Below are 21,586 nucleotides of genomic sequence, written 5' to 3'. Positions count from 1 at the left end.
ACAATAATAATAATAATAACAACAATAATAACAGGCGTAGCAGCAATTATCTAAAGTACCCTAACAACTTAATTACCTCGAGTTTCAAAGCTTCAGTACAACTAGCCTGAACTCGACTATGCATTCGAACCGTGTGTGAATCCGAAGCACTAAGTATTCGAAGCCTCCTGAAAACACACACACACACACACACACACACACAATTAACGTGCTTACAAAGGGTAACAAAGAACAACTAGCAAATAACAAGCAAATAACACGTTTGTCTCTAATGAAGGTTGTTTAGCTGCTTACTATGCGACAACCCCTCCCCCTCCTTACCTTGGCCTCGCTGTTCAAGACTTTAAGCTTATTTCAATACTATTTTGTCTACTCCATTAATCACTAATGCAAAAATTCAGTATCTTCACTCTCTCACCCCTTTCACTGGTAAACTCTATCCTGTCCACCTCACTAATGCAAGAGTTGGCTAGTATCTTCACTCTCTCACCCCTTTCACTGGTAAACTCTGTCCTGTTCACCTCACTAATGCAAGAGTTGGCCAGTATCTTCACTCTCTCCCCCCCTTTCACTGGTAAATTCTATCCTGTTCACCTCACTAATGCAAGAGTTCACCACCTTCACTCTCATCCCTTTCACTTGCACTCTGGAATTCTCTGTCTTATTTTTTGTCTCCCAGCCTGCCCGTGAGTTGAACCTGCTTAAGAGTATCGAGGTATTTCAGAAAGTCTCAAAGTCGGTTTCTCTTTCTGTTTTTCCCTCTCCTGATTCTTCTCTCCTTTCGTTTTTGGAGCGTCATCGTGCGCCAGCTTCTCTCTCTCTCTCTCTCTCTCTCTCTCTCTCTCTCTCTCTGAATGAGTTATACATACATTTAGTAATTATTGATGAAAACAGTAAATCATATTGTCATCGCCGTCTCCAGTTGAATATTATCAATTATCATGAATACAATAAATAGGTAATTTGTCTGAAGAATAATTATCATTAGTAGCAGTAGTAGTAGTAGTAGTAGTAGTAGTAGTAGTAGTACCATAACTTTTATAATAACAAGAGCGATTACATGAAGCAAAACAAAACAAAACAAAATTCTACAATAAAAAAAAAATACGAGGCCGGTTGTTAGTAAATTTCAAGACATTAGAGAAAGAGAAAGAGAGAGAGAGAGAGAGAGAGAAAGAGAGAATGCTCGTACGTATATATATATGAAGCCCCGTGTAATGAATGAGCAACAAGGGGGAAGACAGTGAGTGAGTGGCGGCGGGAGTGAAGCCGAGAGAGGGACGGTACCGAGGCGGAGACGGAGGGCGGTCTGTGAGGCGCTCCAGTGTGGTTCGGGTGGTGAGATGGGCTGGAAGGCTGTGACAAGAAATGGTGCGACGCTGGGGTGAGTGACGGCAGGCTGTGTGGGTGTGTGGGTGCGTGGGTGTGTGTTGAAGTGGGTGTGTGGGTGGATATTAATGTCTGTGTTAAAATGTTAGTGATATTAAGTGTTTGTTAAATTAATGTTGTAACGAGTGTTTGAAGGCTTGTGACAATATATTTGTGTTCATTTTGAGTTAGTGGTGTGTGTATGTGTGTGTGTTTTGAGTTTGTATTATGAGTGAATGATAAGCTAACTGGGGTGGCTGTTAGAACCTATGTGCTGTTAAGAAGTTTAATTATTTGAATGCGTCTAAACTTTTCTTACAACTGAAGTACAATTTATATGCACGTGTGGGTTATAACTTGCATTAAAACGTGAAATTTCTTGCATCACAATCGTACTCGCATCAAACGCATTATCAGAGCAGTGACATCACGTGCTAGAGAGAGAGAGAGAGAGAGAGAGAGAGAGGCAGGAAGAGGCAGAGACACGAATGCACATCTGTTGAGTAATAATGAGTAATATACTGCATGACTAAGGAATTGAGAACATAAGTGGGGAACGTGAGAGAGAGCCAGCGAATATATGAACTAAAGGGGAGAGTAATAACGAGGGAGATGGAGAACGAAAAGGAGAGAGGAAGGGAACGAGAGCTAGGAGGAGGGAGAGAGGGACGGGAGGGACTGTGGGTGAGTGGGTGGGTGGGTTAAATGAGCATGAGTAACGTAGCCATTGTTGAAAGGAGTACAGGAGTGGTGGTGGTGGTGGTGGTGTATTAATTTAGTGTTGCTCATTTGTGTTGCGAGGGGGTGGAGACGCTGAGGGGGCGAGGGGGAGGAGGCTTCACGACTGGCGCCTGATTATGTTTGTATTTAAGTTTTGCGTGAGAGATCAATGGGCAGAGAAATAGAAGTCGTGATGGGAAGGAGTTAGTTGATGTGACTGGAAGGAGTTAGTCGAAGTTGTGATGTAATAGCAAGGAGTTAGATTACAAGTCGAAGAAGTTGTGATGTGACAGGAAGCAGTTAGTCGAAGTTGTGATGTGAAGAAGCAGTAGTCATAAGCTCCAGTATTTTGATGAGTTAAAATTTACGAGTTAAGTTAGTGTTATGTATTTACGAGTTAAGTGTTACGTTAGGAAGCTAAATAAAGTAAGATAAATAGAAGTTAAATGTCGATATATAAAAATAGTTTGAGTCTTATGAAGAGTTAATATTTGAGTCTAGTTATTGTTACGTTAGAATATTTACGAGTTAAATGTTACATTAGGAAGCTAAATAAGGTAATGTAAATAGAAGTTAAGTGTTGATATATAAGAAATAGTTTGAGGCTTATGAAGTTGAAGAACGAGTTAGAAGTTGTAATAAGAAGAATGAGTCAAGACAGTGTTACGTTAGGAATCTGAACAAAGGTAAATAGAAGTTAAGTGTTGAAATATGAAGACTAATTTGAGGCAGGCTTATGAAGGTGAGTCAGTGTTGCGTAAGAAAGATGAAGGAAGAGATGAACAAAAGGAAAGGTGTGTTAAAATATGAAGAATAAGAGCACAAGGTTATGAAGTTGTTGCGAAAGAAAGCAAGCTGAGTAAAAATAAATATTGGTATTGTAAAATGAAGACCGAGGTGAGTCAGTATTGCATAAGGAAGGAAGGAAGGAAGTGAATAAAATAAAAGGAAAAACATGTTAGTGTTGAAATGTTGAGGGTGTTGAAATACGAACAACAGGTTATGAAGAAGAGTTTGTGTTGCGCAAGGAAGAACACTTGAATAAAAAAAGATAGAAGAAATAAAAGTAAAGTGTTGTAATATGAAGAAGTTGAGTTAGTGTTTAACAAAGAAAGGTAAATAAAAACGGAAAAAAAAATGGAAGCTACTAGTGTTGCAGGGAAGAATAGGGAAGGATGATAAATGACAGAGAGGGGGGGATGATGAATGATGCAAAGAAAACAGGAGATAAGTAAAGTTTATGGAGCGTAAAGGAAAGAACGAATGAATGAATGAAGAGATAAAGAAAAAAATGAGCAGTTTATCAAAGTTAGTGTTGACTGAAAAAATGGTGAATGAAAAGAATAGATAGATAGATGAATGAATGAATAAATGAGTGAATGGGCGAATGAACACCAAATAGTTGAGCAGAATCTAATATAAGCGAAAGAATGAAAGTTTGTGTTGCAATCGGAAGAGTAATGAATGAAAACGAAGGTAGAAGGATGGATGGATGGATGGATGGATGGATGGATGGAATGAATAGGGTAATACAATGAAAAGAAAACCGATACTGAAAATAATCCTGTTCATAATCCAGAAACGTACGAATATGATATTACACATAATAAACCCAGAAATAATAATAATAATGAAAAGCAATAATGAATAACAAGAATGAAGTGATAAATCAGTCAAAGAATGATGCTCAGAAATAATAATAAAAACTAATAAATACGAAAATAAAATAAAATGATAATAAAAAACAACAAAAAACAGGAATACACTCGAAACTCAATATGACTAACGAAGAAGTGAAAAAAAAAAAAAAAAAAACAGGAATTCGTCCCCTTAATGAATAAATAAAAACCACACATTTACGTATATAAATAAACATAACCCAACAAACTCGAGAAGACCAAACGAACTTAATAGCACAGTGGTAACATGTTTGCCTTTCACTTAGAGGGCAAGGGTTCACACTCCGATCAGGCCACAAGGATTTTTCAGGACTGGTGCTGTGTGGGTGTGAAAGAAAGGAGAGAGAGAGAGAGAGAGAGAGAGAGAGAGGAGAGAGAGGAACCAGTCATGTACCGGCCTGTATGAACTCTTCAGGAGCTTTCACTGTGCCTGTAATGACCGCCACAACACGAGTCCGGTGCGTGATGCTTATTATTGATGAAGGGGGAGAGAGGGAGAAAGGAAGGGAGGGAGAGAGAGGTAGCGATTAATTAAGCGGGCAGAAGAAAGTGGTAAAGATGTGCATGGATGTGTGTGATAAGAGGCAGAAACGAGAGAAAAGCGGGAAAGAAATGTAGGAAAGCGAGAACGATGCATGGAGAATGACAAGCAGAAGATGCAGAGACATAGAGGTGGAGAGGTGATAGACACAGGAAGGTGGTAGACACAGGTGGAAAGGTGATAGACTCAGAAAGGTGGTAGACACAGGTGGAAAGGTGATAGACTCAGAAAGGTGGTAGACACAGGTGGAAAGGTGATAGACTCAGAAAGGTGGTAGACACAGGTGGAAAGGTGATAGACACGGAAGAAAAATGAAGAGAAAGAAGATAGATACACACACACACACACACACACACACACACACACACACACACACACACACACACACACACACACACACACACAGAGACAGACCTGAAGGACCAAGATGAAGGGAAAGAAAGAAGATACAAAGAGATTAGAAAACAAACACAAACAGCCTAAGACGAAGACGGATGAAGAGAAAGACGAACGTAAATACCGATAGAAGCATGCTGAGACAAATAAACAAAAAAAAAGATGGACAAACAGACATACAGACACAAATAAGCTAAGACAAAGACGAATGAAGAGAAAACAAAACCACAGGGTACTGGAAGACAACTCCTTAACACACACACACACACACACACACACACACACACACACACACACACACACACAAACAGACAGACAGACAGACGCACAGGTGATGACGACTGATGGTTACCTGTATGAGTTGTCACGTCACCGTTATCACGAGTCTCCCTACCTCGAGGAGCCGCCCTTGAGTGCCAGAGCGTGACACGTCTGTAGGGATGCACCTGCGTCCTGCTTTCAGGGTGAGCTGTGGCGAGATATATAGGTGAGGGAGAGTGGGTGTGTGTGTGTGTGTGTGTGTGTGTGTGTGTGTGTGTGTCAAGGTGGGTGTTTAGTGACTGTTTAGGTAAGAGTACGTGAGCAGGAAACGTTGGTTAAGTGGATGTTAAGTGAGGATAAAGAGTGTGGGTGGATGAGTGGATAGATGGGTGAATGTCTTAAAAAAAGGTGATGCGTGGGTGTTTTGCTGTGGATTCGTCTAGGTGAGAGACCGTGGGTGGCTGGGGTGGATGGCTAAGGTAGAATAGAGCGTGTGAGTGGGTGAGTGGAGTGAGTGTGTGGGTGAGTGGATGGCTATGTGACGGTAAAGCATGTGGGCGGAATGAGTGGATGAGTGGACGAGTTGGTGTTAAGTGGGTGTTTGCGTGCGCGTGTCCCCCAAACAAACACCTTGGGTCACCTGAGGGCGTGGTGGGCACCTTTAATCAGCCAGGCGGTCATCTGGTGGGGGGGAAAGAGAGGGCAGGGAAGGGATGGAGGTACCCGATGACCGAGGGGGGTTAAAAGGAGGGGAAGGGGGCCATTTGTGTTTTTCCTATTTGGCTTATCTCTTTCTTTCTCTTCCTCATTTTCCACGCATGTATTCCAACCATTACTGTACTTAACCCTATCCTCTCCTCTCCCTCTCTCCTCCCAGACGCGTGGTGGTGGCGGTGGTGGCGGCGGTCATCACGCACCTTCACACCACCTCGGGCACTGTGCTTTCCAATTCCCGGCCTCTGCGTGGTGCCCTGCTGGATATCGGCGGCCCGGAACTCGTGCAGCAGGCGCCTCTGGTCGGCGATGTGTTGGTGCAGACTCTAGGGGCACCAGCAGGGGCACCCGCTTCCTTCGCAGCACCAGTCCCTTTCTCAGCTGCCGGATTCGCAGCAGGGCAGCAGGACCGCGTACCGCAAGCCGGCGACTACGAGGCTGCGTTACAGGCCGGGTCACTGATAGCGCAGCAGATGCTACAGGAGGAGCAGGCGCCAGGTGAGGTCAGGTAGAGGGCAGAGGAAGGGTAGGATAGGGTAAGGTGTGTCGAGGTCGGGGTCTTGTGGTTGGGTATTGTGTATGAAGCGAGGAAAGAATGTGAACCACGGGACGAGAGTATAGAAAGCAAGGAAAACATTGGAAAACATAGGAAATACAAAAGAAAGCAAGAAAATAGAGGCCATTTGATAGTTTAGCTGCCAGACGGGACCAAAACAAGATCGTAACACTTGGAGAGGCAAGACAAAACTTCCAGACATCCACAAAACATGAAGACAAGGGAAGGGATGGACACGGAGGTGGAACAAGCCAGACCCCACACAGAACATTACATAACAAGTCGTGGCGTGTAATGATGGGCGGTGTCGTCTTCAGCGGCATTGGGAACTGTAAACCCTCGTGATGAACTGCATGTGTGAGGTGGTGACTCTAAAAACAGGAGACCAGCAGAGAAAAAAGAAAGAGAAGCGTAACAGGAGGAGTGAAGGGGATTGACTTCTGTTCTCTTGTTGCGTTCTAGTTGCTCTTGTGACGTGAAGGTTCTTGGTAACTGCAACTGTGTGTTTTTTCTTCCAAAGTCTTAATTTAGAAAAAGATCCTCGTGTATGTTTTTTTTTTTTCCAACGTGGTTTTCGGTGGTTCTGTATTTGTCCAGTTGTTTCTTGCTTTGTGTCTAAGTAACTGGAATTTTCTGTAAGCCATTTTTTTTATAGTCTTAAAAGAAAAAGATTGATGTATTTTTTTTTTTTTTTTTTTACGTGGTTTAATGTTCGCCCAAGTGTGCCCAAGTGTGCCCTTTGAGCCTCGTCTTTTGTTAGCACTGGTCGTAATTTCGTAACTCGATCCCTTTGATAAAAGAAAAAAAGAGGGATCGAAACTTTTTACATGGAGGGAGAAGATTGATAAGCTTGTATATGTCACACCTATAAAGAACATTGATACAAGGGATTAATATTTCTCTCTTTCTCTCTCAGTCCCCGTTGCCGCATTTGACAGTGGTCTGAGAGGTTTCGCTGCCGCGGGACCTGGGGTGGGTGGCGGCGCGGCGGGAGCCAGTAGGTTAGGGCTGCTTCACTTCACCTTCAGGAAAACTCAGCCCGTCGCCAAGGGTATCTCCTCCTGCAGGGGTGTGACGCTGCTCGAGGCGTCTAAGTACTACGTCGACACGTGAGTACTGGTGCAGGTGGCTTGGTGACGCAGGTACAGAAGATAACAACATGTATAAGGGTTGGTGCAAGAAGCCATTAGGCCTACACGTGCCACTCCCTTATGTAGGGTATCGACCTCTCTGCTACAGGCTCGTCATGTCCTCTTTCCCCCTTCTACAGGCTTATGCTCATCATTTGCTCTTTCTCTCCCTTCTGCAGGCTTATTATATGCTCTCTCTCTTTCCCTTCTACAGGCACATCATTTGCTCTTCCTTCCTCCTACATGTTCTCATTGCCATTATCATATTCTCTCCTCTTCCTTCTGTAGTTATCTCTTCCCTCTTCCTTCACTTCTACAGGCTCACCATGCCCTTCTCCCTCCTTCAGGTTCAACATCAGCGTGGCACGAGCCCAAGAGTCCCTGGAGCAGCTCAATGCCCAGGAGGACGTGAACACCTGCAGGAGTACGGTGGTGCCCCAGTGTCAGGTGGGTGGAGGCCCCCTCGCGGCGGCCTTCTCTGGGGAGCCTCGGGGACTAAATGATCCCTCCCAGCCCCGTACCCCTGTGTGTGACCCCTTCGCTCCCTACAGAACTGCTGACGGTACCTGCAATAACTTGAACAATCCTCTGTGGGGGTCTGCCAGGATCCCCTTCGTCAGGTACCTCTCCCCTGCCTACGAGGACGGTAAGTGTGGCTGACTGGGTGGATGGGTTGATAAATTAATGTATTGGCACTGCAGCAGAGGGCGCAGACGAAGGGAAACCGAAGGGAAGACTGAGGGAAACCGAAGGGAAGGAAAGTTGGGGTTTTGAAAAGTGAGGAAAGGGGAAGGAAAGACGGGAAGGGAAGTGAGATTATTCTTCATTATTATTTTGACCCAGGTGATAGAGGGTAACGAAGAGAGAGTGTGATTGGTTGACTGGTGAAGAGATGTAGCGAATGAAAGGGAAGAGAAAGGACAAAGACATAAGTGCGTGTGATAGAGACGGTAAGATTGTAAGACTGCAGGCAAGGAATGAAGGATGCCTAGAGGAAGTGAAGGAATGAAAGGGAGGAGACGGAACAGGAGGAGACGGAACAGAAGTGCGTGTAGTAAGCTTGTGTGACCGCAGAAGAGGAATGAAGAATATGAACTGCACTATCTAGAAAAAAAAATGGAGGTGAAAATAGAAGTGGCCGGGATACAGAAATAGGAAGAAAGGAAGGATAAGGAACTAAAAAAAAGTGATCATAGAGTAAACAGGAAATAACAGGGAGTGCATTGTCCTCTTCCTCCTCCTCCTCTTCCTCCTCCTCCTCCTACAACTTTTCCTACCATTTTCCTCCTCCTTCTATAAATTTACCTTTCCTTTCATTCTCCTAATTTTTCTCCTATAAATTTTCCTACTTTTCCTTTTCACTTTTCTCCTCTTTGTTTATCTTGTCACTTTCTCTCCTTTCCTATTCTCCTCCTTGTTCTCTTCTGTATCTTCTTAATCTTTATCTTTCTCTCCTTTTTCGTCCCTTTCTCCTTTTCTTCCATCACGTTTCTTTCTCTCCTCTTCTTTCCCTCTACCACTTTCTCCCTCTCTCCTCTCCTTCCCCGAAACATCAGAACCACGAGGAGTAGGAAAAAGGAGAGAGAAGAATGGAGAGAGAGAAAAACAGGAAAAAGGGAACAAGAAAGGAGAGAGGGAGAGAGAAGAATAAAGGGAAAGAAGAGGACAGATGGAAGTAGAGAGAAAAAAAATAAAGGGGAACAATGGAAGGAAGGAGAGAGAAGAATGGAAGAAAGAAGGAAGAAGGGAGAGAGGGAGAGGACAGGTGGACTTCCTCTTTGTATTGTGAGGAGAACTGTCCATAAAATTACTTGGGAAAACTGACTCGGCGTGACACGACCAGCTGAGCGAGTCGTGACAGAGATGGGGACACGACCTCCTTGCCCCCCCTCCCCCCTCCTCCTCCTCTTCCTCCTCTTGCTCATCTTCGTTTTCTGTCTCTTCTTCATCTTTTTTTTCTCGTTCTTCTCCTTCTCCTTTTCCTCATCTTCATTTTCTGTCTTAATTTTTTGTCTCTTCTACTGTTTTAATTGTTTTCATTTTGTCTCTTCCAGATCTTTCCTCCTTCTCCTTTTGTTCATCTTCGTTTGCTGCTTCCTCTTCTTCATCTTCCTCCTTATCATTTTCTTTCTACTCCTTCTCTTTCCTTCTCCCTCCATCCTCTTCCTCCTCCTCCTCCACTTCCTCCACCTTTCACACATATTAAAAGCAATAGGAAGTTAATTTGATACGTGTTTACAACGAAGAGGAAGCAACAGGCGTGATAGACAGTAATGGTAACAGGAAAAGAAATATGTAACGATAAAAAAAAAAGTGAAAGGTAGACAGGAAGTAAAGATAATTGATAAGTAAAACAAGGGATGCAATAAAGATGGCGCATACAAAAGGAGGAATAATTAAAGAAGAATGGTGATGAATTATACGCGAAGGAGGAAGGAAAAAAAGGATAACTAGGAAGAGTAAAAGGAAGAGGAAGAAATAGGAAAAGAATGGTTAATATTTAAGAAGAGCGATAAAGGAAGGAAATGGGGAAAGGGAAGATAACAACAGAAGAACAGGAGAAAGATAAGAAGACTAAGAATGAAAGGAAACGTGGAAAGGAGGAAAATATGAAAGAAAGGGGGATAGAGGGAGAGAGAACAAAGGAAGATATGGAGGCAGTGTGTAAATGAAGGGACACCGCTACAAGGGTGAAGCAGTGGCGTGTGAAGCAATCAGAGTGTGAAGTGTGGTGATGGTGGTGGTGGTGGTGGTGGGCGTGGTGTGGATGTGTGCGCTGGCGTAGAGGAGGAGGAGGAGGAGGAGGAGGAGGAGGAGGAGGAGGAGGAGAAAATGGTGATGGTAATTATTCTAAAGAGCAAACTGATTAATGGGGCTTGGAAGAAAGAAAGGAACACACACACACACACACACACACACACACACACACACACACACACACACACACACACACACACACACACACACACACACACAGGTATTACACAATGGAAGACAAAAAACAGCAGCAGATCCATTGCCCCTCACAAGGCTGCTATGAGGGCACGGCCACATAACAGGTGTGTATCTGCAGGTGTGGACGAGATGCGGGGAGAGGGCAGGCTGCCGGGGATGGAGCTGCCGTCGCCTCGTATTGTGAGTGTGTCGCTGAACAGTCTGGGGTCGCTGCCAGGGGGAACCACCAAGCCGCGCCCCTCGCTCCTCCTGATGCAGTGGGGGCAGTTTCTCGACCACGACCTGGTGCACACCCCTGAGGCTACCAGTGCGTGATGCCTGCCTGTCTGTTTGTCTGTCTGTCTGTCCGTCTGTCTGTATTTGTTGTTAGTTGTCTGTTTTCCGTGATTGTATGTCTGTTTAGTTTTTTTTTTTTTTCTCTCTTTTTCGTGTTACTGTTGTTTTTCTATTTGATTTGGATGCGTTGTCTGATTTATTTTAAGAGTATACCCTCTTATAACCAAAGAAAATTACTCAGGCCTAATAGAAAATGAAAATTTTAATGGGACACTTAAGTAAGCCCTTTCCATCCTGCTCTTCATCTTTTCCTCATGTTTATCCTCTCTTTAATCTCCCTGTACTTTTCTGTTTTTCCCTTCTCCTATCTCTTTTCCCTCTCTTTAACCTCCCTTTGCCTCTTCCTCCTCTATTCCCATCCCTTTCTCTTCTCTATCCATTTCTCTTCCTATGCACAACCTTACGTCACCTGCAGGAGTTGAGAACGGGGACACGGTGCCCATCACCTGCTGTGAGGACGGCGTGACAGAGGTCAGCCCCAACGATCCGGGGAACGACTGCCGCCCTATTGACGTGTCCCAGGACCCGCTCTCCACCGCCCAGGGCCGCACGTGCATGAGATTCGTCAGGTCCTTGGTGGCTAGCAGAGAGTGTCTTGTGGGTGAGTGACATGGGGGAGAGGAATGGCGGTAGGGAGGAAAGGTGTGTTGGAGGGATAGAGGGAGGGAGACGGAGGGAAGGGTGATAAGGGTGTTAGATACTTAAAAGCAATATAAAGTAGAATAAGAATACTAAGGTGAGTTGTGTGAAGTAGAGTTGTTTTACTTTAATGTTCTAAAGAAAGCGGGTTTTTTTTTTTTTTTTCAGTCTCTTGAATTCCCTATGATATCATTTAATGGTATTTCTACTAAACCTATTATTAGGCAAACATCTCGTTTGTCACATCATACACATTAGTCACCCATATACAAATCCTGGAAAATATTACGAAAAGAAAATGGAACCGCTGACAAAAAGAAAAACGGGTCACTACTGAAAGAATCAAAGAAAACGTAAAGAAAACGGAGCCACTCTTATTGCAGGTCCTCGTGAGCAGATGAACCAGGTGACGTCATACATAGACGGTTCAGGTGTCTACAGCTCCTCGGACACCGCGGCCCTGGAGCTGAGGACACGAGTGGGCGGCCTGCTGGACGACTCCGCGAACCCTCTGCCCAGGGAGGGAGCGAGGCCCTTCCTTCCCAAAGAGGAGTGCCAGCATTCCACGGCGAGCGTGTGTTATATTGCAGGTTGGGAGCGTTGTGTGTGTGTGTGTGTATAGCACTGTATGAAGGATCTTTGTCTGTTTCTCTGTCTGTCTCTGTCTCTCTGTCTCTCTCTAATCATTTCCTTTACTCTCCCACCTTCTTTCCATCCGTTCCATTCCCTCTCCCTGTGCCCCATAATGCCCCATCGCGCCTCTGCTGCAGGAGACGAGCGAGTGAACGAGCAGCCGGCCCTCACCTCCATGCACACGCTGTGGCTCCGGGTGCACCAGATGACGGCGTCCAAACTAGCGGCGATCAACCCTCACTGGGACGACGAGACGCTCTACCAGGTGTGTGTGTGTGTGTGTGTGTGTGTGTGTGTGGGTGTTAATGTTCACGTGACCTTTTCTTTTTCTCAGTCTACTATTAAGTTTACGATCACCATGTCCAATTCACCAGCAAGGCATTCCCACCACCATTACTGTTTACTCTCCTTGTCACCCTTGTCCCTATTCCTATCGAAATGCTCACTGTCACTGCCCTTCACCCCTTCAGGAGACTCGTAGGATCGTGGGGGCGCTCCTGCAGCAGATCACCTACAACGAGTTTCTCCCTGTGGTGCTTGGGGATGATCAGGTGCGACGCTACAACCTCCTCTCCGCCCCTGGACACGACCTCACCTATGACAGCACAGTGGACGCCTCTGTAGCCAACTCCTTCGCCACCGCCGCCTTCAGGTTCGGACATTCCCTCGTGAAGGACATCCTGCAGGGGTCTCAGGGTCGTGAAGCGCCCCTGGTCGGCAGTTTCATGGATCCCCACGTGCTGAGGGAGCCAGACACGGGGCCTTCTGACCTGCTGGGGGGCGAGGCGGGCACTGATGCTGACCCTATTGACGCCTTCCTGGTCAATTCGCTGACCCATCTCCTCTTCGCCAACCAAGGAGACGCTCTTGGCTTCGACCTGATGGCTTTCAATATACAGGTGTGTGCTTTGGGGTGTGGTGGTGGTGGTGGTGGTGGTGGTGTGTATTTATGGGTTTAGTGCGTGTGTTTGGGTGTGGTTTGTGTTTTCGGATTTTTTTTTTGAGTGGCTGGTTTTTCTTTATTGTGGGTGATAACTGCATGTGTTTTTGATAATTACGAGTGTTTTGAGTGACAGGTGTGTGCTGTGCAGATGTGTTCTGAGTGACAGGTGTGTGTTTGCCTTTAACTATTTGTAAGTAACCCAACATTACTTTTCTTCTCTCTACCTCCCTGTGTGTCTCCCTGCACGTGTCTGCACAGCGCGGGCGTGACCACGGGCTGCCTGCCTACGTCACGTGGCGGCAGGCGTGTGGCCTCAGCGTGCCCTCATCCTTCGGGGGCCTCGCTGCCATCATGCCCGCGCCCTACATTGATGTATTCGCTTCCACCTACAGGTAAACAGCTGAATGCATTGTTAGGGTGACTGGTTGTTTATAAAATTGTTCGTGGTTTCATCCGCATCACCAAGATTCCCTGAAGCTTTACGAATATTTAAGATTTCTGTTCACCTTCTGGGCTTTCTGACTCTAACTTACAGAAGATTTGAAAGTTGTGTTGCTCTTATCTAATTTAACTTCTGGAGGGCATGAAGGAAGTTCTCTTGGTGCCCTTGTGACAGGTTCTCTAGTAACTTACCTAATCTAACTTCTTGGGAGACTTGAAAGTGCTGTCCTGTTGCATTTATCAGTTCTCCCATAACGTTCTACCATAACTTAACAAATAATTTAACCTAATCTAACCTTCGGAGGACTTGAAAGTGTTAATCTGTAGCCTTTATCTGCTCTCCCATAACCTAACTCTCCCATAACCTAAACTAACATCAGGAGGGCTTGAAGGAATGGAAGGCTTGAAGGAATCCATCTTGCTGTCCGTGTGACCTGTTCTTTCATCGTCTACTGCAAAGCTAAGTCCAAGATATCCTCAACACTTCGCTTCCGCCACCTCTACAGGTTTGTGGAGGACATAGACCTGTTCCCCGCGGGCCTGGCGGAGAACCCAGCCCCCGGTAGCCTGCTAGGACCCACCTTCTCTTGCCTCCTGACGCAGCAGTTCTTCAACGTCAAACACGGCGATAGATATTGGTACCAGAACCCCAACCAGCCCCGCCCCTTCACACCAGGTAAGTGTGTGGCGCACTGGCGGACTGGCCGATGCTGATCATATTCTGAAACTCATCTGCCGGCACCTCCGCTACTTTCAAAAGGCTCAAATTGAAGTTGTACGAGTTTCTAAGGGTGTTTTTACGGTTCTAGTGACAGATTAGCAAGATTATTAACAGGAGAAACACTCTTGAGATCCCGGCTAATTATCTCTGCCCTTTGAAAATAATCTTTGGTGAGAGAGCAAAAGGTTTCTGAATACGTAACATAGTGTAGCGAAAATAATAAGCAAAATAACAATAATAAGGTAATATGAGCAACACAAGTCAACCTGTAAGACCTTTGTGTGCTTTAATCTTCTCTCCCAAGCTCCCTGTTGACTTGCCACCAACGGTTCCAGTCCTTTCCATCTTGCGTGTTGGTGTTTTCAGAGCAGCTGGACAGTCTGGGTAGGGTGACGCTGGCCGGCATCATGTGTAGCCACCTGCGCCTCACACACCTGCAGCCACACGTGTTCCTCGCCGCCTCCTACACTGAGTGAGTACCGATATTGCCCTCGGGTACCTCGCCGCAGCCCCCTGACTGACGCCCCGGCTCCTTCACACTCTCATCCTTCCTCATTCATTCACTTTTTTCTCATATTTTTAACACACTCTCATCCTTCCTCATTCATTCACTTTTTTCTCATATTTTTTAAAATTTCCATTAAGTACATTCAAATCCCAGAATGCTTATTTTATAGTTTTATTTATTTTTTTTTATTTGAACTATTTGAACATTTTATTTTTACTTCGACCTTTCCTTTTAACTTTAAGTAATATTTTTATGCAGTCTACGGTCTTAGTTGCTGCGGCGCCACGCTAGAAACTTTAAATTACTTCGCTTCACTTCCCGATCTTTCAAACGCCACATCAACTCGTAATCTTACCCACCGCATGGTCAAAACTGCTTTCTAACTCTTCACCAACTCGTAATATTGTTCTCCGCATCACCAAAACTGCCTCATCTCGGTGTTTTGAGTGTGCTAAGTGCTGCCATCACCACAGATAGACTTGCACGCTTTCTCCTCCAATACCACATTGATTGGAGAGGTTCCTGTAAATTGCTTCATCACCTGTTTTCTGTCTGTCTCTGTCTCTCTCTCTCTCTCTCTCTCTCTCTCTCTCTCTCTCTCTCTCTCTCTCTCTCTCTCTGCTCAAATCCAGTTTATTTTTTGCAGTGTATCTTTTGTGCTCCTTATGGTTCAATCAAATACTGAATTCTTATAGAAAAAAAATTATTCTTCCGATTTCAAGGTTTTTATTTCATCCATTCCACATTCTTCCCCTGTTCGTACTGTCCCAGAATTCTTTATTTTTTTATTTTTTCCTGGCCCCTTTACGCTAATCTCGCTTTTCCAGGAATATTATTAAACTTGTACCGTAACTTTCAGAAATCCAATCCTTCCATGCTCGCAGTACAACCAACTAGATTTTAGCGCCTGGAGGGACACAACCACGCCCACCCCAGGCCCCATCACCCCAGGCCCCATCACCCCAGGCCCCATCACCCCAGGCCCCATCACCCCAGGCCCCATCACCCCAGGCCCCATCACCCCAGGCCCCATCACCCCAGGCCCCATCACTCCAGGACCAATTCCCACTCCCTTCCCCAGGTTAGTTAGCAGCAGAGGTAATGGTCATCTTGGGGGCAGTTTGGACCACGGCAATTAACTCGTTACAGTTGTTAGTGCTGAGGGAGGGAAGGGAGGGAAGGAAGAAGGGATGAGATGTAAACGTGGAATAGAGATTGGGTGGGTGGGTGGGTGGGTGGGTAGGGGAGGGTGGATGGTTAGATGGGTGTTCTCAAATTAGGAAAGAAAGGATTAATGGAGGAAGAAATGAATGAATGAATGAAAGGAGAAATGATCGGATGGAGAAATGAATGGATGGTGAATAAATGGATGGATGAATGGAGAATAATGAATGGATGAATAGAGAAATGAAAATGAATGGATGAATGGAGAAACTAATGAATGAATGAATGAATGGAGGAATGAATGAATGGATGAATGGGAAAATTAATGAGAAGGGAAGAAATCGATAAAAAGAAGAAAGAATGGATGATAGAAATAGCAAGAGGAAGAAAGATAGAAACTGGAATATTATATATAGTAGTTCTTAACACGAAATGCTGCTGCTACTACTACTACTACTACTACTACTACTATTATTACTTCTATCCAAAAACAAAACAAATGAGTCAGGTTACCGCTACCTAAAGGTGTACTAAACTAAAAAGGTGTACTAAACTAAAAATGTCATAGAAAACGGAGAAGCGGGTGCCTGCTTGTAAAGGAGGAGCTGTGAACACTGCTGAAGGGGGAGGAGCTGTGAACACTGCTGAAGGGGGAGTAACCTGACGCTGAGCCCACGCCCACCCCTCCTTGTTAAGACGAATGATCAATTATGCTCCTCCTCCTCCTCCTCCTTGTTCTTGTTCTTCTTTCACCTTCTCCTCTTCGTGGAAAAGATTCATTGAAAAACCGTCTTGAAAACCCCAGTAACTCCTTTTTTGCTTTCTTTTCTTCCCCAGCCTTGTCTTCATTCCCTCGTTTTCGTTCTTTTTTTCTTCCCCTACCGTCAGATACCAACACGTCTCTAATCTTTTTTTATTTTTTCGCTTTTCATTGTTCACTGTCCACCTGTTATCGTCTCCATTCTTTTTTTTTTCTTTCGTTTTTCATTCACTGTCTTCACCCGTCATCGTCTCCTCCCCTCTACTCGTCACTGTCATGGCCTCCTCGTGCCCGCAGCCCCGTGGAGTGCATGGCCGTGGGCATCTGGGCGGTGCTGCCGGGGATGAACGAATGGTGCTTCCTCAACTGTCTGCACCACCCCTCCTACTGCCCCCCCTCCCACTGCATCTGCCACCCCCGTCCCTCCTTCTCCAACCAGACGCCCTTCGTTCAGCAACAGTCCACCTACGGCTAGTCACCACACGGCGTCGTTCCCCCGCCATCATCATCATCAGCAGCAGCAGCAGCAGCAGCCTCCATCGTTCATCACCACTATAACCGTTGCCATTGTTAGGTCATCGTATTCATAATGACTTGCTCTATTTGGTTCTTTTTAATGGGTTTGTTCCTTCTGGGTATTTTGATTTTTGTTCGGGGTTTCGTATATCAGATTTCTGTAGTAATTTTCAGTGTTCTTAATAAAAGAGCCTAAGAGACTCATTTTCTTGGTTCTTTTTAATTTTTCTTGGTTTTCTTTTTTGTGTTCTTAATAAAGGGGCCAAAGAGACTCATTTTCTTGGTTCTTTATAATTTTTCTTGGTTTTTCCTTTAGGCGTTTTCAGTTTAAGGAGCGTCCATTACTAGTGTAAGAATTTTTTTTGTTTACTTCCTCTTCGTCTCTCAAATCTCTTAGAAATTTGAAAGGTACGTTATATTGTATCGCCAGCTTTATCCCGTGTCCAGTTCTGTGGCTCCTAACAATCCATTATGGGTTCGAGAAGTATAATCTATTACTCTTATATTCTTATTACTATTACTCTCATTCTTGTTACTATTATTACTTTTTTTTATATCTTTACTTTTATATTCTTGTCACTATTACTCATATTCTTGTCTCTTACTTTTTCATATTCTTGTCACTATTACTCATATTCTTGTCTCTATTACTTTTTCATATTCTTGTCACTATTACTCATATTCTTGTCTCTTACTTTTTCATATCTACCTTGTAACAGAATTCGCTTTGGGTGAGGGAAGTCTAATGGATTACTCTTCAGTTTTGTTGTGGCTTGGCTTGGTAAACTCCAGGGTTGTGTGTACAGGACTGTGTAAAGACGTAACGATCACCTGGTGTAAATATTTAATTACGTTAATTGTACATAATTCATATATCTGAGTCACCTGAGTTTTGGTTTTGATCGGACCAGGTACCGTGTGTATTTGGACAGGTGTAAGACAGGTAAATTACAGGTATGAGTATGATGTGTACCGGAGTTTTGCTGTTGGTCATCTCCAGGCAAACTGTATATAGATGGACAGGTATTTTACAGGTGCAAGAAGTCTACCTTGGCCGTGATCGGAACAGGTGCTGACAGGTGGTCTCTTGTAATTAACCCTATTCTTACCTGTGCGTCGTAACCAATGTGCTTAAGTTATCATGTTTTCAGAAAAGACAAATAGCTTTATTTTCTGATCAACTTTTACCTGAGTCATCTTGTAATTAACCTTTCCATTGCCTGAAACTTGATGTCATTGTCAGTATGCTTAAAATAATATAGACGATTTAAGAGGAGCTATTGCCAGGTGAGTGAATCCAATTAACCTGAATTCACTTGTAATTAACTTATCTTATGTTTAACTTATCTCTTACCTGAAGCCTTACCTGTGAATCGTTACCAATATGCTTAAAATAACGTATATGATATAAGAGTAGCTATTGCCAAGTGAGTGAATCTTCCAATTAACCTGAATTCACTTGTAATTAACTTCTCTCTTACCTGAAGCCTTACCTGTGAATCATTATCAATGCATAACCAACATACGGTGTAGGAACAGGTACTGACAGGTAAACTAGTGTATTGTAATTAACCTGTATTTCCTGTACCTGTTTTGTTATCGCTCAGCTTAACTTATTTATTCCCATTTAATGCAATATATAACTCCCGCCTATGCAAACTGGTGCCTTCAGATAACGTGAGTCAGGGCGTTAGAAAGACAAGGTGTGATAAGCAGTCACGAGTCAGTCTTTCACCTGCAGACGCTTGTGTGTAATAAATGTTGAATATTTGCATTGATGTTGTTAACCGTTTGTGTGTGTGTGTGTGTGTGTGTGTGTGTGTGGGAGGGAGGGAGGGGAGAGATGGGAGTGATAGAGATGCGAATTGAATTGAAACGGTAAGAGTAGTGAGAAGAAATAAGAAGGGATGGAGATGGAAGTGAGAGGGAAAGAAGAATAGGAAGAAATGAAGAGGAAGAGGAGGAACTGGAGAGAAACGGACATTCGGACAGAAGTAGAGAAACTGAAAGGTAGGGAATGAGAGAGGGAGGGTTTGAGAAAGGTGAGAGGAGAGATATTGGCTAAAAGAAAGATAAGACTAGAAAAAAATAGAAAGTTGACTGACTGACTGACTGTGACTAGAATTCCTACGATATCCTGCAAAATATCGTATGATGTGGGACAGGAGAGAGAGAAGGATGAGAGGAGAGGAATACGAGGGAAAAAAGAGCAGAAACAAGAAGAGGAAGAATGAGAGGAGAGAAGAGGAGAGGAATATGAAATAGAAACAAGAGGAAAAGAGGGAGAGGAAAGGATGAGAGGAGAGAAGAGGAGAGGAATATGAAGGAGTAAAGAGCAGAAACAGGAGGAAGAGAGGAGGTCAGAGGAAGGGAATATGTAAGGGAAAGAAGACCAGGAGGAGGAGGAGGAGAGTATATGACATGAAGGAATGAAAAGAAGGAAGGAGGAGGAGTAGTATAAGAAGGAATGAAGAGCAGAGGGAGGAGGAGGAGGAGGAGGAGGAGAGCACTATGAAAAGAAAAAAAATAAGACTTTTGATAATAATAATGATGATGATGATGGTGATAATAATGACGAAAGACTATCAAACACCACCACGTATCACCATCACCATCACCATCACCTTCACAGGACGGACAAGAGCTGAGGGGATGGTGTAAAGTCACAGTATCACCGCCTAACTTCACCTACGGAACCCTTACTCCACCTTGCCTCTTCCCACCTCGCCTCTCTCAGCACTCTTGTCACTGAAGCCCTCCCATCACAAGCTCGCTTCACCCAGGCCCTCCCAGCACACGATAGCAGAAATAAATAACTATACGATATCTGTTGCAATGTAAGAGAAAAGAGGAAATAGAAAACAAGGGAAAGTGGGCAGATCGAACGAGGAATCAAGGAAAAGTGAACCAGGGAAATTAGAGCAGTTGAAATATCATAGCAGGAACAACAATAACTATACACGATTTTTTTGGAAAGTAAGGAAAGAGAGGAAATAGAAAACGACAGAAATCAAGGAAAAGTAAGCAGATTGAAAGCCTAAGACAGCAAGGAGGATAAAGAGAAAGCCACTGAAAAGGCCACGCTCCTCACTGAATCTTTCCCATCAGCTTCCCACGCCACCCTTCACCTCCCATCACCAGTGTCTCTACCCCGAAGCGTCACCGTCTGTCACTTACCGTCACACGCCCACACAAGCTTTCCCTCGCTTAGAAACTGACAAGAATAGGGAAGGACTGACGCTGGAATGGAAGGCAGTGATAGGCAAAAATAATGGGCTGTGTTCTTTGAAAGTCTCGGAGTTTTACAACAAGTATTTTTTTTAACAAGGTCATGTGGTGCAGTGTTTTGAAAGGCGTTGTCGTGGTTCTTGTGATGGTTTTTGTGATACCTTGCTTATTATCGTAATCATTGACTAGTTACTCATATTTCTTCTCTATTTTCATTTATTTTCCATGTGTATTCGGTCGGGAAAGCTTTAAAAGTACATATATAAAAGATCTAATGAAGATGCCACTCCCTAAATCAAAACATTTCAAAGGCAAGTTTAAAATTCCATAGTGAAGTGCCTTGGTGGTGCCTCCTGCTGACACTACGCTTCAGGAATCCACCACAAGAGTGCAGTGCAGCGGCAGACTGATCTAAAACAAAACTTCACGGTAATAAGGAACAATTCCCGGCACTAGAAGCAAGGCAGGGAATCCTTATGAACATCTATGAGAAAAAGGAGATAAAAAGAATAGATTTTGTAATTTCCAGCCAGTGCAATGTTTGATGGTCACTGGAACAAGAAAAAAAAACGTTTCGTAGGGATTAGTAATTAAGGAAAGATGCGCAGATAGCAGTGAAAGGGTTAAGTGATATACAGCTCACCAGTTCATGCTCTTCTATGAGTTACTGCCAGTCTTATATTTGCATACAACTGTGGGTTTTCTGTATACTTTTGTCACTCTTAATACCTCTGTTCCCTCATCCACACTTTCTGTTACTTTCCAGCGATATTAACATAAAAAATGAACCTTATGATAAAGTTACCAGAAATTTTACTGTACATAAATACAAGAGGTCAAATATTTTACTTTCGTCACCCTTAATTTAAATAATCCAACCTCCGTTTTCTGTGACGGAGGAAAATCACACGTGGTGACTGACTGGTAGCGCGGCGCAGGGAGCTCCACGTTTTTCGCAATTTCCACCTGTTTTTTCCGTGCCCCGCGACTTGCTGAGCTGCAGGAGGCGGCGCGAAGGAGGGGAGCACCGGTGGAAAGCCTGTGGTGTCCTGCAAGAGGCGTGGACGAGACGTGAGTGTTGATAATGTTAGCTGAAAGAGAAGTTCGGCAGGTGAAGGGAGGTTGAGTGTGGTTCGTATTCTGAGTCACTTCTGCCCCGCATCTCCACTACTTTCCAAAGGCTCTAGATGAAGTTACACTGGTTCTTAAGGCTCTTTTTAATGGTTCTGGTGAAAGATTAACGAGATTTCTACATTATTAACAGGAGAGGCAGTCTTGAAAACCCGGCGGATCATCTCTGTGGCTTTGGAAAATAGTCGAGGTGAGAGAGCGAAGTGATTCAGAACACTAGCCTTGGCAGTCTGTTAAATAATCTGC

General features: G+C 44.2%; 1 protein-coding gene across 6 annotated transcripts; it reads left to right on the top strand.

Moving 5' to 3' along the window:
* The first annotated feature begins 1,223 nt into the window (after positions 1–1,223).
* LOC135091351 (chorion peroxidase-like) lies at positions 1,224–18,751 on the top strand. Of its 6 annotated transcripts, none has more exons than XM_063988914.1 (15): positions 4,155–4,225; positions 5,843–6,177; positions 7,152–7,344; positions 7,713–8,011; positions 10,439–10,627; positions 11,072–11,257; positions 11,679–11,885; positions 12,066–12,193; positions 12,399–12,827; positions 13,130–13,263; positions 13,819–13,988; positions 14,400–14,505; positions 15,401–15,522; positions 15,598–15,622; positions 16,763–18,751. In XM_063988914.1, the coding sequence occupies exons 1-15, from the start codon at positions 4,170–4,172 to the stop codon at positions 16,938–16,940; spliced, it is 2,757 nt and encodes a 918-aa protein (XP_063844984.1). In that variant the 5' UTR covers positions 4,155–4,169; the 3' UTR covers positions 16,941–18,751. The 6 variants fall into 6 exon arrangements, with proteins under 6 accessions (XP_063844980.1, XP_063844984.1, XP_063844983.1 ...); XM_063988913.1 differs by having other exon boundaries at positions 15,401–15,537; XM_063988912.1 differs by having other exon boundaries at positions 15,401–15,552.
* The last annotated feature ends 2,835 nt before the right edge of the window (positions 18,752–21,586 follow it).

Source organism: Scylla paramamosain, chromosome 37 (genome assembly GCF_035594125.1).
Source record: "Scylla paramamosain isolate STU-SP2022 chromosome 37, ASM3559412v1, whole genome shotgun sequence".
NCBI lineage: Eukaryota > Metazoa > Arthropoda > Malacostraca > Decapoda > Portunidae > Scylla > Scylla paramamosain.
Note: the sequence above shows the minus strand (reverse complement) of the source record. Positions and strands in the feature narration are given on the sequence as shown.